The following is a 15,526-nucleotide window of genomic DNA, read 5'->3' on the forward strand; positions in this document are numbered from 1 at the left end:
TGTTTGTTTTTTTATCAACATGAAGGGGAGGTCAAATGTTTTTTCTTTCTTTTTTGACTGAGGAATCATTGTTCACTGTTGTCTTTCTTTTTAGAGATCTTTTATAATGGTTGAAATCGCTTCCTATCACTTCTCATCACCTCCGTAAAATAGTTATTTTTATTGATTTTATTGGTCGAAGGGCAATACGGTCATTCAATCAACCCTCACTCTCCCACCCCCGCCTGCGCCGCGTCTCGTCCCCCCACGCCGAAGCGGTCAGCTCGCCAAGCGTGCACCTCATGCGAGGTTGCTTCTCTCCCTCGCCCTAGCCGCCGCCGCCGCGGCTTCGCACGGCGTCACAGCGGCCACCCTGCCCTCCCCCACGCCGAACCTGGAGGGGATGCTCGCGCGCGGTGGGGCTGTACAAGGCCATCTCCCATGTCCTCGAGAACTTCGACGTCATCACCCACACCAATTCCAGTGCCTCCCCAAGTGGTAACTTCATCCCAGCCCTATCCCCTCTTATTGGCTACTGGTTGATGGCCGCAGTGGGTTCTAGGGTTTAATTAGGACGCATATGCTCATGTGGTGTTGCCTCTTAGTGGCTACAGGTTGATTACTGACTGGTGTCGTATGGCTGCCTCGGTGTGAATTGCAGGCAGGACGTTCTCAGGCAGTTCTCGATGGTGAGTATGGAGCTGTTCAACATTGTGGAGGACATTAAGAATGTGTCCAAGGTGTTTGTTGTGTACCTCCGAAATGTCAATGCTGAGAATGCTACAAGTATGTTTCTGTATTTTCTTCTTATTTTCCCCTTTATGGTTGTGCATATCTTCTGTTTATCTTTGTGTCAATTTAGTTATCACGTAATGGGATTTGTTTTTTCAGAAATCATAATTTTAATATGTAGTTTGATCTAACATAGGAGAGTTTAGCATCTGTTGGTTATGTTCCAGTTGCATTGTTTACTGATTCAGGTATGGAATAGAGCATCTCCAGTTCAGGGATACCAATTTCTAGAGACATCTTAAGAGTTCGTTAGCCTTGTCTATAAAATTTTGGTTCATTCATATAATATCTTTCTTTGCTTTCAAGTCATTTCTGTACCTTTCAGTAAGGCTAGATGTGGTCCGTCTCATCCAAGTGGGATTTCATGACCGGACTGTCCCTGAACGTATATTTATGCTCCTTTCACCGTATTCAAGGACGCCTAGTGTACTATTTAACTGAACAAAGGCACAAAGCATTGTTTCCACTCTACCATTAAATTTCAACCCAACAGAATGTAATTTCAGTCCATTTTGCAACATGAAGTTTTTTAAGAGACACATTGACTTGACAATCTGCTTATAACTGTTCGGAATGTTATTTGCATCCTGTAAATCTGTTGCATTAGTAATTTTTATTATCAGCAAGTGGCCTTAGTATGACCCTTCCCTACCATTTCATTGTGTTGTGTGCTGGCTTTTGCATTTTTTGTTATTCTTCTGCTATTTTTCACCAAGCATGTTACATCAGCTTTCTTTGTTACTGAATACTGAGTCCATACCTAAGCTTTACTCTCTCTGCATTTAATCCTTTTGGCCTTGTTCTTAATGATCCTTTTCAGTACAACACATTTTTTGTGTGGCTGCAAAGTTATTAATTCTAGAGGAGCAAGATGGAGGTTATTGTCATCATCTTAGTTGTCATTCTTTTGGCACTAGGAGCTCTCTTTGTGATCCCAAAGTCCCAAAATAAAGGTACAAATTGCATAACTTATTGTAGTAGCTTGACCTAGTTATATCTGAGCAACTCTTGAATTGCAGATAAACCAAAGGTAACTGATTCAGGAGCTGGATGGTAAACTCTTAAATTTTAGTTGGCTAGTCTTCTTAAGCCTACAAATGCGCTACAAGATAACTTTTTCTCAGATTTGCACCATAATACTTATAATACTTTTTGTATTTCTACATTCAGACATCTAGGAGCTTTACGAAGGAAGAGATATCTAAACATAACACAAGGAAGATTGTTGGATAATCATCAAGTACAAGGTTGTATAAACGCAGTGGCCACCTCAGTTTGTCCCTATTCAGTGCCCTATACTTGAAAATAGGGAAATTAAAATATTTTGGTCTTCTAAATTTATCTTTGGTGGTTGAACCAGGTCTGTGATGTCACTCATGTGTGAGGAACATCCAGGGGGAGATGCCATTCTAAATGATGCTGGTGTTGATTCCACGCAGGGTTTTTTTTGGGTTTGTAACTTCTTATTGCTTCTTATGCCTCGTAGCATTCTGTCATTGGTTCAGCACTTCAGTGCCTTTCATGAAATTGTTTCTTTAGAAATTAGAAATTAGCAATTCAGGGTGACATTGATTAACCTATGGCACTAATACATCATCAGTTGTTTAACCTATGCTTTCCGCTAGGATATCCAGAGATGGGCTGCAGGCGCTTGGGCCGGCCCGTTGAGGGCGGAAGTATGGAAGATGGCCGCAGCAGGGCTGGCCCAGGCGAGTCTTTGAAGTGGAAAATATTAAAAAATTAAAACACTAAACAGGAGTTTGAACTTGAGACCTCAGGGTTTGGAGCCATATAACACTACCAGTGACCTATAAAGCTTATAGTGTTATTAGATGCAAATATTTCTTCCTAATGTACTTCAACCTTGGCAGTTTTTGTTTGTTTTAAAATTTGTTGCAATCTTTATTATACAGAAATGAAATATATATTTTACATTTTTTGGCATGTAGTTTTTATATCATACATTTTCACTCTATCCTATGTCCTAGATTTGTTGGAGAAAAACATTTCTTTGCTAGGAATAATCCATCCTTCTATTCCTAAATTACCATAAAATAATTATAATAATTCTAAATTTTGTCAGCAAATTCTACAAATTTACATGGTTGCATGTTTTTGGTACTTACATAAAGAAGCTCAAATTATTTTAACAAAGTGACAAATACACATCATTCATGATTTGATATATCTCTCGCATATTTAAAATCATTTATTATCCAAAAAATATGTTTGAAGTTATCATATTTTGAAATTCAAATTTTGAATTGTTCAAACAAAGTCGGATAGAGAACATGAGTACATGACTAAAATAAAAGTTGTATATCTCGACGATTTGTACAACTTTGTTGTTGTTGACTTTTCCATTTGAAATCATTTTTTACCCCCAAATTTTATTTGAGGTTGTACTATTTTGAACTTCAAATTTCGAATGGTTCAAGCAAAGTTAGATGGAGAAACGAACAAAACAAAAGTTGTAGATTTTGATAAATGTACAACTTTGTTATTGATGACTTGCTCAATTGAAGTAATTTACTATTCCATTTTTTTAAAAGTTTATTATATAAATTTAAAATTAAAAACTTCAGACTATATTGGGCCTCAAAACAATGGTCAGATTTAGCCCAAATTAAGTTCTCTTTCTCAGCCGTTGAATAATGAAATGGATGGCTGCCATATACCTCCTGAAAACCCTAGGCCTTGTTTAGTTCACCCCGAAAACCAAAAACTTTTCAAAATTAGATGAATCGTTTAAACCTAGTTACTGTATGATTGGACAATGTTTATCAAATAAAAACGAAAGTGCTACAGTGTCGAAATCTAAAAAATTTTCGGATCTAAACAAGGCCCTACTCTCCTCTACTCCTGCAGATACCATCGCCCCCCTCCTGCGCCTCTTTCCCCATTCTCGCCATCCTCGTATCGAGCGCATCAGCGGCTTCCTCGGTGAGTCAAACCCTAGCCTCACACTCCAGATCGAGCCCCAAGAGGGAGAGGTCCAGAGCCCGGGGTGAGGCGGCGACTGCCCTCACCCCTGCCCATAACAGCGACGGATGCCTGACCCGAAAGCTGCCCTCATTCGGCTTAGGGCGATGTGGACGAGGCCGCCTAGCCTCGATCCGGGCTAGGGCTACGTGGAGGAGGCCGCCTGGCCTCGATCCAGCCTAGGGTTGCGCGGGGAGGTTGGAGCCGTGCCCAGGTCTTCTTCGGTGACGAGCACCCACCAGGTTTGCAGGCCCCTTCTCTTCCCTTCTTGCTATGCAAAACTGAGAATCTAGGTATTTTGGACCTACTTTTGCCGTTACTGGTAACATGTGTTGGATGAGAGGCATCGAGGGAGCGATTAGCTCATGAGAATTTTGCCTATTTGGGGTAGGGAAGCACTGTTCATGGATATTAGAAGGTTATGTTCAAGATTCTCGTATTTATGTGTGCTATTATGTGTATCTTATCCTTCAATAGTTTTCCATGACTCGCTGCCATTGGAGTGTTACAATGAATGATCGGTGCAGACCTGAACTTTTTGTGTGAAGGTGCCATGACTAATTTTGCTCTGAATTCCCATCTTTAGTATGCTCTGGACTATAAGAACCTGCAATTAGTCTAGAATAGTTGGGGTTTGCCAAATACAGAAGAAGATGGGCTAAAATTAGACTGGTTTGCTATTACTATGACAAATCACATGGGTGTCTGGAGGGCATGGGAAACACCTTCATTTTTCTCTACTGGCTCTGCCAAACAAAGTGCAAGCTCATAGGAGGGGCAAATATGCTGCTTTGTGAGTCTGATGAAATGACCTTCAGGATAGACAAGAAACCTCTCCTTTTGAGCAACATTTTTCTTCTATTCATAACACAACAGAACATGGTGAATGTGTTTGATCTCAAATGAGACAGGCCACCTATTTTTGGTAGGTCTTGTTTGCTTATGACTTGTCATATTGTTATGCATTTACTTGCATTGTTTCCATATAGTATCCAGTGGTTTCTGGTTGCTTCATATAATGTTTTGTACTTTAGAAATTCTTGGTTATGCTATGAAGTCTATGTTAGTTCCATTTATTTCACTCTTATGGCAAAAATGAACTTTATCTGGGCAATCCACACTCATACATGAACTTTATCTAATTAATGAACTTTATCTTCCAGAAGTCAGGTATTCCAGTACATCGAAGAGCTTGAAAAGAAGGTGGCTGCCGTGGCTGGGCAGATCAAGGACCTCCTAAAAAAGGTGGTTGCCATGTCTGGGCAGATCAAGGACCTTCAAAAGAAGGTGGATGCTGAGCCCTAGAAGCTTAACAACAAGTGATGTTTTAGGGAGCAGTGATACCTATACCCTGTCTGCATGTTAACTAAGTCAAGTTTGGTGATTTAAACGTCAGCTTTATTTAAACGTCAGCTCTATCAAAAAAGCGTTCTTTGTCTGATATAAACGTCAGCTCTATCTATCAGTATACTGGAGATTGTTTGTAGTCAACTTTGTTATCTTTATGTGTCTGATATAAACGTCAGCCCTATTATCTTGAGCTGCAAGTGTTCCAGGTCCGTGGACATGTATTAGATTACTGATTCTGAGAAATGTGTTTGTTTTGAATGGAAAATTGTGTTGCTCCCATCAGCATTTCCTAAGTTAACTAGGCCAAAATCAATAACCCTCGACGAGACAGGTGGTCAAAGTGTTGCTATGTATATTTGTAAAAACAATGGGTATTTTGGATTGGAGTATACTCTTTGCAGTTTGCACACTGGTCCATCATGTGAATTGTAATCTCAGGCAGTCGGGCTAAAATTCAATTCCTAGAAAGTATGTAGAACACTTTTTTGATAAGAGAAGAAGAGTCACACCATCGATATGGATGTCTGAGTTTTGTCAAAAATTAAAATTGTAATAACTTTAAGTTCGTAACATTTTTTGATTGGGAGATAACAAATGAATAGATGGCATGCGATCAACTAATATAAATATAATGGAACTCTAAAGTTCGCTATCATTGTTGTTTTCTCCCGCGGACGAACGACGATGCAGGAACGGTGTATGACAGCGGCAGAGACGAGAATGAACTCTAACAAGAAAATATACATCTCACTATACTACTTAATTATACACTCTAACTATACTACCCAAAATATTCTTTTTCATAATTATGGATTTACCCTTTTACCCTTCATTAAATAAAAGACCTACGAAAAGGGAATTACCACTCTTGTATTTAGGGTCCTAATCATCTCAATTTTTAGAGGCGATCAGAGGCGATAGGAGGTGACTTGACACATATAGGCCCACCGTCCATAGATACACCTATCGCCTTCCATCGCCTTACTTTTATCGCTTCTCATCGCCTCTCATGTTCTGGATCCACTGATCATAGACACATTTATTGCCTCTCATCGCCTCTCCAACCATTGTAAAAATATTCTTCTTTTTAATGTTCCAATGTAGATGGTTCTAATATGCAGGTTACCAAGTCTGCTGTCAAGAAGAATAGGGACCGTGTTCTTGTTATTACCCCCTCACCTCTCCCATGTCGTAGAGTTCTTGAATTGACAAAGGCATCGGCCGACCTCTGCGGTGAGGCAACGTTCTGCCCGTTTCTTCCTATCTTGTCCAGCGGCCAATGCTATGATGCTAATTGGAGAGCCAGATCTGGATTTTTTTTAGTACTGAATTTCATGCTGAAGAGAAAATCACTTGCTGCATGTTATAACTTTTTCTTTCTTGTCTGAAGAGACAAACTATCATGTACACGTTCTGTACCATGGCTTTTACCTACATGCTTGGTAAAAATATAGCTACTTGTTCAATCCTTTGTTTTGTTTTTTCTGTTGTCTTAGCAAATAGCAAGCAGTGGTTTAGATCTCTGCACAACTTTTTATTATAAACTAAGCTGATCTCTCGTGTGTACCAAAATCTGATTGTTGAGGGAAAATTAGTGATTACGAGGTGCTATCTAATTTGGTAACAGTTAAGCTAAGTTACCAGAATCATGTATATATACATATATAGGGAATGTTCGGTGTGGGAATTTGTATAGACTCTGTCCAGTTCTGCTTCCTTGCTTCTATTAGGCAATTCAGCAATTGCATGATAATACGCTCTAACTTGTCCTACTCTTGTATTGTATCACTGATTTGCCTATATATGCAATTAGTTAATGCATGCATCAATAGTTTGTCCATATCTAATACCTTGCCTGCAAGTTTTTGTTCATTTTTACTCATTTTTATTCAAATAGGAACTGAGGCATCTTTATGCTTGTAACATCTTATGCAACTGCATCATCGAAGTTCTTTGTTTATACTTGTTGTAAGGCTGCTAGCTGCTTTGTTTCAACTTCTGTATTTTCCCTAGCTCCTATTGCTCTAGTATTTTTTTGATTAATCAGAATGTGCTGTGCACAGGTTCTAGGAAATAGAAAGCTGGAATATGAGATTATAATCTTGGAGGAATTAGAGTTGCCATTTTTTTAACAGTTTCTTGCCCCTTCTTTTCTTAGAAGAAAATGAAGATATGCATATGCTCTTTTGGGACCGGACAGAATCCCTGCATGTTTTAACCGAACATGACAAATCAAGAGAGGGGATTAGAGGAAGTAATGGAATTTAATTCCCAAGAGGTTTGAGTGACATGGTAGGGATCCATTCAATCCCTCCATGGATTAGTCCCCCTTGGGGATTACATTCCTGCTAACTGAACATAGCCTAAAAATGGCCACAAGAAACAAGTAATTTGATTTATTAGGTTTTACTCCCTCCATTTATTTATTGAAGTCATCTTACCAAAAAAATTTCTCCAAGAATCAAAGTCATCTAAGCTAGGGACTACTATTTTCACATTTTCCCAAGCACATGCGGCTCCTTTTACTGGTCTAATTAATTCAATTGTCTACATGCAGCTTCTTTTACTAGCCGAGTTAATCTCTTCTTGGTCACTGCGTACAACCCTAAAATGACTCCGATAAATGGATGTGGGGAGTAACATCTTTTATTTTCTTTATTCTTTTTTCTTTCACCCAAAACAGATGCTAATTAAATAAATTATATGCTAAACGTGCCAACATGTCCTGGAATAAAAAAAAGTTTTGGATTTTGTGTGCTCACCACACCAGTCACCACTCACCAGTAGTGAGTAGTGACAGTAGTATCCTTCTTTTCCAGCAACAATTACATTTGGGTTTGGTTGGCAACATTTTGCGAGAGTAAAGGAAATTCCGCGATGCTGTATGTCGTGGCCCACTTTGCAGCAACTGATGACACCCAAACACTCTGGGCTGAAGCGCTGTATGGCGTGGCCCACTTTGCACGCTGGGCTGAAGCCTGAAGCGGAGAGTTTCTTGTGTTCCCCTACTCAGCCGTGCCGCCGCCGCCGCCGCCGGAGTGTGTCATCGCCGATTCGCCTGGTATGGCGGCGCCGCCCGGCGGAGCGGGGATAGTGTGGCAGACGCCGGCCAACCCGCCAGAGTCGCACGACTACATCATCCGCAACGGCAAGTAACCGCAGCCTCCTCTCGTCTCCTCTCCTTTCCTGGAAACCGCGCCGCACTAAACCCCGCCTGTGCTGATGATTGGTCGGTTCCCTCTGAAGGTCGGCGCTACGTGAGGCCTTACTACTTCGAGTTCATCTCCCATGTAATTTCCGGACCGCTTGTTCCTATACCTTATTTCTCTCTCTTGTGCTTCCTGTTCGACTCCAGACAGATTATCATGCTTATTAAGTGAGGATAGGGATACAGATTGAGGTAATCAGATGTTGTAGCTGTAGATATGCTCTCCAACCGAAATAATGGTGCTATATTATTGGACATACCTATCACACGTGCAATTTCTGAAGTTTGATCACAGTGCTTTGCTTAACCTGTCACATATACATGAGGGCAAATCCTCTCTGTTCTACACTGCTATGCCATACCATGCCAGATAGTTCATCCTTGGACTAGTATCAGGGCTTGTTTCTGTTCTTATGGAATGCTGGTTCAGTTTGGTTTGCTTTGCTCAACTATGGATAGGACAGATACATTACATTCTTAGCATTTTGTAAAATTTCTTGTTAATTCCTCATTTGGTTTGCAGGTGAAGAACAGATGGGCTGGAAAGACCATTGTTGACCTCTTCACTGATGAGTTCAAAGGGCGCTCCCGCGATTACTATGTATGATGCCATTATTTTCTTTGAATTTCATGTACCATACTGTTTCTTATCATCACGTCTCATTATGGTTATATCATTGTCTGCCATCCAGTCCTAGTTGTAGAAATATGTCCATAAGAGGCTTGCTACTGAATGGAGTTTCTGTTGTTTCTTGAATCCCATCATCTTGAACCATGTGTCTTCCTTTCATGATTTAAACCATGTGCTACAGATTTTGATCTCTGTTTTATTCATATAACTACAGTAACATTTGCATAGCTGCATCTAAGTGAAAGGTGAAATTGCTAGGTTCATGCAGTGAAGTGTGGGAGGCTTCAGGTTGATGGGCAAACGGTTCACACAGACTATATTGTGAAATCATCACAGAAGATAAGCCACTTCTTGCACAGGTCAGTTGTTTTGATCAATTTTGAAATTATCACCCCCACTAGACAAATGTTCGATAATTTCGCTTCATAAATTCAACATAGATTGCTCAATTACAAACAAATGTTCCAAAGTTTAGGAGCAGCATAACTGTTTACAATTTACTGCAGATACATTATCCTTTGCATGCTTGCTTATATCATAAAAATGGCAAGTGAATCGGCACGTAACTAACAGATATTTTGGTTAATGTCTCAGTTTGCTCTTTCTATTGGGATTATTTTTAGCTAATAAACCATAATATAGATAAAATGTTAGTTGTACTGATGAACTGTTGTTGCTTCCTTGACTTTTAAGTTAATGATGCCATTGAGTTTAACTTTGTGTGCCATCTTACCTTCATGTAGTTCTCTAGTCAACCAGATGCTTCCTGTGGCATGCCAGGATGGCAGGAACTTAGACTCTCTGTGTTCTGATTTAACAAAAATAATTTACATGTCTTTTTCTCATTTACAAATTTTAGTTCAAGGCTTTTCTAAAGGGGATTTTTTCTTCCAGGCACGAGCCACCTGTCTTGGCAGGTGATATTTCAATACTTCAGAATGAAGTTGATGTCGTAACTATTTGCAAACCAGCTTCCGTTCCAGTAAGTTTATATTCATAATGTACATGAAAGTTGTTATACTAGTATACTGCATGATGTATAAACATTTATGGATCTGGTCTTATTATATGACAATCCTATGTTCTTCAAATTGTTTCCTTTTTAAGTCTAGAAAATTTCCTGCCTTACTTATTGTTATTGTTACTAATCAAGTGTATTTGTCAACATGTCACATGTTTATTAAATATGTCACCTGAACTAAAATGCATTAGGTTTTTGTAGCAACACAAATTATATGTGCTAGTAAATAGTCAATACAGCACTCTTAAAGTTGTATCTGATGAGGCTTTTTCAGGCATTTGTACTGGTAGAATCTTAGAATTTTTTCTAGTAATTTGTTATTTGATCTGATGATGCCCGAGTTATCAAGTAACCATGAAGGGTTCTCCTGGATGAAAAGTAAATGAAGTTTGTTTGAAGATGAAATCAAATCTTGATTTTAGAAGTAACTATGGGAAAACTAGAATTCCTAGGTTGAATCAGTATCATTGTTCTCAGAAGAAAATAGCCTCCCAAATGCTAACCAAAGAGGACATGAACTTAGGTGGTGTGTACACGCATGCCTTCTGCTAACTGAGCTAGGTACCTACAGAAATACTTAATTGCTAATTAGTGTATGTTTGGTTGAAGTCAGAAGTCAGACGTTATATACATAAATCTAGTGGTTCCAATTTTGTAGGTTCATCCATGTGGCCAATACCGCAAGAATACTGTAGTCGGGATTCTGCAGGCTGAGCATGGGTTAACACCCCTATTTCGTATCCTTTTGCTTTAATTATCTGATTATTTGTCTTTTCCTTATGGTTTCTACCATTCTTCATAGATGTTAGAATTCCTTGACTACCATTTTATTTTTGCAGCGGTGCATCGGTTAGATCGTTTGGTTTCAGGCCTCCTTATATTTGCAAAAAATGCCGACAGAGCTGAATGTTTCAGGCAACAGGTAATTTAGAGACCATGACAGTATTCTTCTTTTTATCATATTGCTTATTATGTGCGTCTGCACTCTAGTATGTGGTTGTGTCCGCTGTATGGAATAGAGCCGGTTGCAGTGAATGGGAACAGCTCAATGGGAAGGCGAGGTTGTTCACTTAGCCACCCTGGAGATAAGAATGCTAGATAATAGAATGAAGAGATTAAATGTTTCTTTCTTGATCTCTCAGACAAGGGCACAAGGCACTCACCTGGAGGGCGCCAATTACAATCCATTCAAGCTAACTGGCTTGCTAAACAACTGATTTCTCATTTCTTGTATAAACAAACCATACCTGAGCCTAACAACCAAACCGAGTTAACTTGAAAGCAAAGCAAGTGACACTGATGGAGCCTATCATTTAGGGGCCATTAGGTCGAGGTTCACCGAGGATACTGCAGAAGCTGGCTGTCCAGTCCACTTGACCAAGAGCTGGTGAACACTGTGACAGAGGTGCACTTGACCGTGTTCTGGCACAATAGCACTGGGATGATAACACCATCCAGGGCAGCAGGGTAGCTGGAGGCAGGCAGAAGAACTTCTTGACGGCTCACATGGAACATGTCATGGATGTGTGCCCCTAGAGAACTCTCCAAGCGACATGCCACCGACTTCACTTGGGCTATGATCTTGTACGTCACAAAGAAGCGTGGTCACAGCTTGTTGGTGGATTTGATCATTGATGCCGAGGTGTGGTGACAGTCAGGTAACACGAGCGCAATCTGATCTAGTCTTTAAACAACAAACTCCGTTGTGATGGCCACGGACGGTAGTTCTTGGTGATCTGCCGAGCCTGCTACAGGTGGTGATGCACATGTGCCAGGAATTTCTCGTGGTCCTCCAGGGATTGAGTCACAGCCTCAACCTGAACACAACAGTTCATAAGAATGGGTTGATGCTGGGTCGTGACTGTAGAAAAGTGGGAATAGGTCTCTTGTAGCATCATGTGGTATTAAGTGTTGTAAAAGAGCTCTGCCCATGGCACCCAGCACACCCAGTTTCGTGTCCGATCCCCAATCATACAACAAAGATACATAGCAATAATTTTGTTAACCACCCTAGAACTAGGAACGACAGATAATAGATTGAAACAAATTGAATGTTCTGGCTTGATCTCCTAGATTAGGGGCTCCTGATATATATAGAGTGCCCTGTTACAATATATTTAAGTTAACCAACTTATTAACAAATCAGGTTCTTATATAAACAAACAAACCTGAGCCTAATAATGAAGCCTAGCTAGAAAGCAAAGCAAATAGCGCTGAAGGAGCATATTGCCTAAGGGGCTGTTGTGGTAGTCTTCTTGTGATGATGTTCCTAAATGCAGCTCCACATGACATTCACTACCGGATTCCAGTCCTTTGCCGAGAGCTTCGAGCGCTCGGCAAACGTTTTGCCGAGAGCAGCTCTCGGCAAAGAACCGCCGACAATATTGTCTGTCTGCATTCATGTTATGATTTGCTTGTTGATGTATTTCATCCTTTTACACATTATACATTTTTCTAATTTAAGCACTGTTATCGCAGATTGAAGCTGGTCTGCTGCAAAAAGAATATGTGGCCAAGGTTGTTGGGGTTTTTCCTGATGGTGAGGTATACCGTTTGTGTAATGCCTACATTTCTCCGGCTCCAAGGATAAATAGCTATTCTGTTGTGAAAATAAATAGTACAGGAAATTTGTAACATGTCAGATCTTTATTTTAATTTACTTTCTACTGATGCACTACGTCTTAGATTCCAAGTTGTCCAATGTTGCATAAGGTTTCTTTTTTCTGAAAAAAAATTGAGATCCAACTAAGTTTAGGAGCTGTGTATTTTGTATTAAATTACTGTATGATGATATGATCCAGCCAAAAAAAAGTTGAAGGTGACGTTTATGTGTGGGCATGCACATACAACTAACTAGAACTACTGATGGTTCGGACTTGGACACACTGATTTGAAATGCGTTCGATTAGCCTGACTGAGAACCACCTGGACGCCTAATTGGGGATTAGAGGCATGTTCTATACCGTCACTGAATCTTCTGTAGGAACTTTGTAAAGAGAATCTGCTTTGAGAACCATAATAGATTGCTGGAAAGTTTTTGCCAGTGTCCTAAGCATTTCAAATATATTTGTTTCTCATACATAAGTGCTAATGTATATCTATCTGAACGAGTTTTTTTTCAGCAAACTGTCGATGCCAATGTGAATTTCAATGCACGGGAAGGAAGGAGTACTGTGGAGGTCTGTAAGCAATTAATAATCTTATTGTGCATGTTTTTCTGTGGCAATATGTTGGAGCAATTGTTCAATCCCTCCCTCCTTTCAAACAAAGCATATCGCTGTCAGAGCAATTCTAGGCTGGTACAGATTGCTTTGTAGACGTTAACCATGTCTATATTTTGTCAGATAATTTGTACCATATTTAATGTTACTTCATTAAAACCTTGTATGTTCTAAGTCAGGAATATAAAATAAGAAAGAAATTTCATATTATCCCTGTAGAGATATCATTCTCTTTTGTTTTTCCCAAATAGCAGGTCAAACAATATACCACTATTTACTTATGCAAACCACATGCAAGATTTGATAGAACTACATGTGCACTTAGCAAAAGAAATACTGTTCTGAAGCACTAATCTGAGTACATTTTTTGAAATGCAGATTAGTGGTGCTGCTGGTGAAGAACCAAATGGAAAACAAGCACTCACCAGGTTTCAAAGGATTTGCACTGATGGGACACACAGTATTGTCTTGTGCAAACCTGTGACTGGTCGAACTCACCAGGTATTTTTCTCTGAATTGTGTTCTTTGCAATGCATTTGAGTATTAATAGATATGGTGCATGACATGCTATGTCCCCAGTCCCAAAATATTAAATTTCATGGTAAAATCAATATGCAGATATACACCTTGCCTCTACAGTACAGATGAAATAAATATGCATATAATGGATATGTGTCCTTTTGGAGAATTTTGGAACAGTTGATCATAGTTCAGGGATAGGGATGGTCCCATTGCGGCACCAGAGTTGCATTTTGAGAAGCAATTCCGAAGTTTGAATTGTTAAAACCATGTGAAGTAATTTTTATTCATGCTCCCAGCTCCAACAATAATGCACAAATGGTTATTTTCTCAATCGTAAAGGCTATATCTTGGGAACTTGGTATTGCCTATCTGTCATGTGGATGTGATCCTGTGGCCTCTAATTGATGCTCCCACAACACTATCACTAGTCATTGTAGACATATTTAGCCTTCCAGTAAAACATGAATAATGTGTTTTCACATACTATCTAAAACACAGGTCTACCAATTGTTATTATAGGCACTAGAATGGTAGAACCATGAAATGGCTCCTATCGTGTTGACTCGTAGTCCTCATTTAAACTAGCTGCTTGCCCAATGTATCGCAGTATTGCTTAATTCACTGGCATGCACCAGTTTGCCTTTTTTTCCTTTTCTTTTTGCAAGGGATGATGCCATGATGGTCTTGATACTAATCTGGCTACTGAATTCTTTTTTCCTATAAAATTGTGTTTTGTTATGTTTTTGCATGTAACTATATATATGCTGATATATTTGTATTGTTTGCCTAATGCCCTGATATGTTAAAAATGTAGATAAGGGTGCATCTAAAGCACGCTGGTTATCCAATAGCTAATGATGAGCTGTACCTATCAGGGAACTTCTGTCCACGATCAACAAAAGGAACAAGTGCCAGTAAAGAAATTGCACCATCAGATCCAGACAATAGTGCTGTTGATCATGGCAGCAAAGATGCAGAAACAGATGTGGAGTTTGATATCGACCCGATGTGCACAAACTGTCCAAATCTTGCTCCAGTAGGGTGAGTGCTTACTGTTGCTAAACAAGTTTTTTTTTGTTACTAAATGTTTAGGGTTGCCAATAAAGACTTTGATTAGAGAACAATTTTTTCCAAGAAGTGCTTTATGGTAGGATGGTAGATTGTGTACTCTTTGTTGAAATGCTTTTCTGTTTGGCAGTTATGATGGAGATGAGGAAGGACTATGGTTGCATTGTGCGCGGTACACTGGTCCTGATTGGAGCTACGAATGCCCTTATCCTGACTGGGCGTTCCTTGGTAGCGTGTCAACAAAGAAGATGAAGTCATGATGTAGTTCATGGTGAACTGTAAGCCCATCAAACTGAACAAGCAAATAGTTTTGGCGTGCCCTATGATTGGGGATCCGAGGTTTTCATTTAAAATCAAACACACCATGTCCGGTTTTCCTCCCCGGCTTCTCATTCAGCCAATCCACGGTTCCACTAATTAAAATTCAATATACATTAGCGCATCCCGCCTTTGATTGGTTCCGTGTCGACGGCGTTCCTGTGTTGTGACGTCCCTGCTTTGAAAAAATTATATTGAAATTTAGATACCATTGTGTGAGTGAAGTGATACCACAGACAGGATAGACGTTGGAAGTTCTGAACTTGCATGTGACCAAGCTGCAGGATGTATTTGTTAGCAGCATAGATGAAGACTATTGCACAGTCTACGCTACAGCCAAAGAAGATGAACCGACAGGGTGGGTCCTTAGCTTCTTGCACGCATATTACCGGAGTACACAGAATTCCCTTGACTTTTATAGATGCGTTGTTTTT

General features: G+C 39.8%; 1 protein-coding gene and 1 long non-coding RNA gene across 13 annotated transcripts; both read left to right on the forward strand.

Moving 5' to 3' along the window:
• LOC8056788 lies at positions 196-5,494 on the forward strand. 11 transcript variants are annotated; one of them, XR_002452465.1, is made up of 8 exons: positions 196-477; positions 641-765; positions 1,592-1,724; positions 1,791-1,801; positions 1,942-2,018; positions 2,132-2,222; positions 2,397-3,995; positions 4,917-5,494. It is a non-coding gene; the product is annotated as an uncharacterized LOC8056788 (long non-coding RNA). The 11 variants fall into 11 exon arrangements; XR_002452460.1 differs by having other exon boundaries at positions 197-477; positions 1,791-1,824; XR_002452461.1 differs by having other exon boundaries at positions 1,592-2,018; positions 2,397-3,714; positions 3,857-3,995.
• LOC110435137 (RNA pseudouridine synthase 7) lies at positions 8,048-15,235 on the forward strand. Of its 2 annotated transcripts, none has more exons than XM_021460544.1 (12): positions 8,048-8,251; positions 8,350-8,393; positions 8,835-8,912; positions 9,201-9,301; positions 9,837-9,924; positions 10,622-10,700; positions 10,803-10,885; positions 12,442-12,507; positions 13,086-13,142; positions 13,563-13,685; positions 14,582-14,747; positions 14,905-15,235. In XM_021460544.1, the coding sequence occupies exons 1-11, from the start codon at positions 8,167-8,169 to the stop codon at positions 14,744-14,746; spliced, it is 969 nt and encodes a 322-aa protein (XP_021316219.1). In that variant the 5' UTR covers positions 8,048-8,166; the 3' UTR covers position 14,747; positions 14,905-15,235. The 2 variants fall into 2 exon arrangements, with proteins under 2 accessions (XP_021316219.1, XP_021316218.1); XM_021460543.1 differs by having other exon boundaries at positions 8,050-8,251; positions 14,521-14,747.

This window comes from Sorghum bicolor, chromosome 4, assembly GCF_000003195.3.
Source record: "Sorghum bicolor cultivar BTx623 chromosome 4, Sorghum_bicolor_NCBIv3, whole genome shotgun sequence".
NCBI classification, from domain to species: domain Eukaryota; kingdom Viridiplantae; phylum Streptophyta; class Magnoliopsida; order Poales; family Poaceae; genus Sorghum; species Sorghum bicolor.

Coding starts and splice junctions, on each gene's coding strand:
- LOC110435137 (XM_021460543.1), top strand. CDS start 8,167: ATGGCGGCGCCGCCCGGCGGAGCGGGGATAGTGTGGCAGACGCCGGCC. Junction 9,925..10,621: donor GCAAACCAGCTTCCGTTCCA/GTAAGTTTATAT, acceptor CCAATTTTGTAG/GTTCATCCATGTGGCCAATA. Junction 13,686..14,520: donor TGACTGGTCGAACTCACCAG/GTATTTTTCTCT, acceptor TTAAAAATGTAG/ATAAGGGTGCATCTAAAGCA.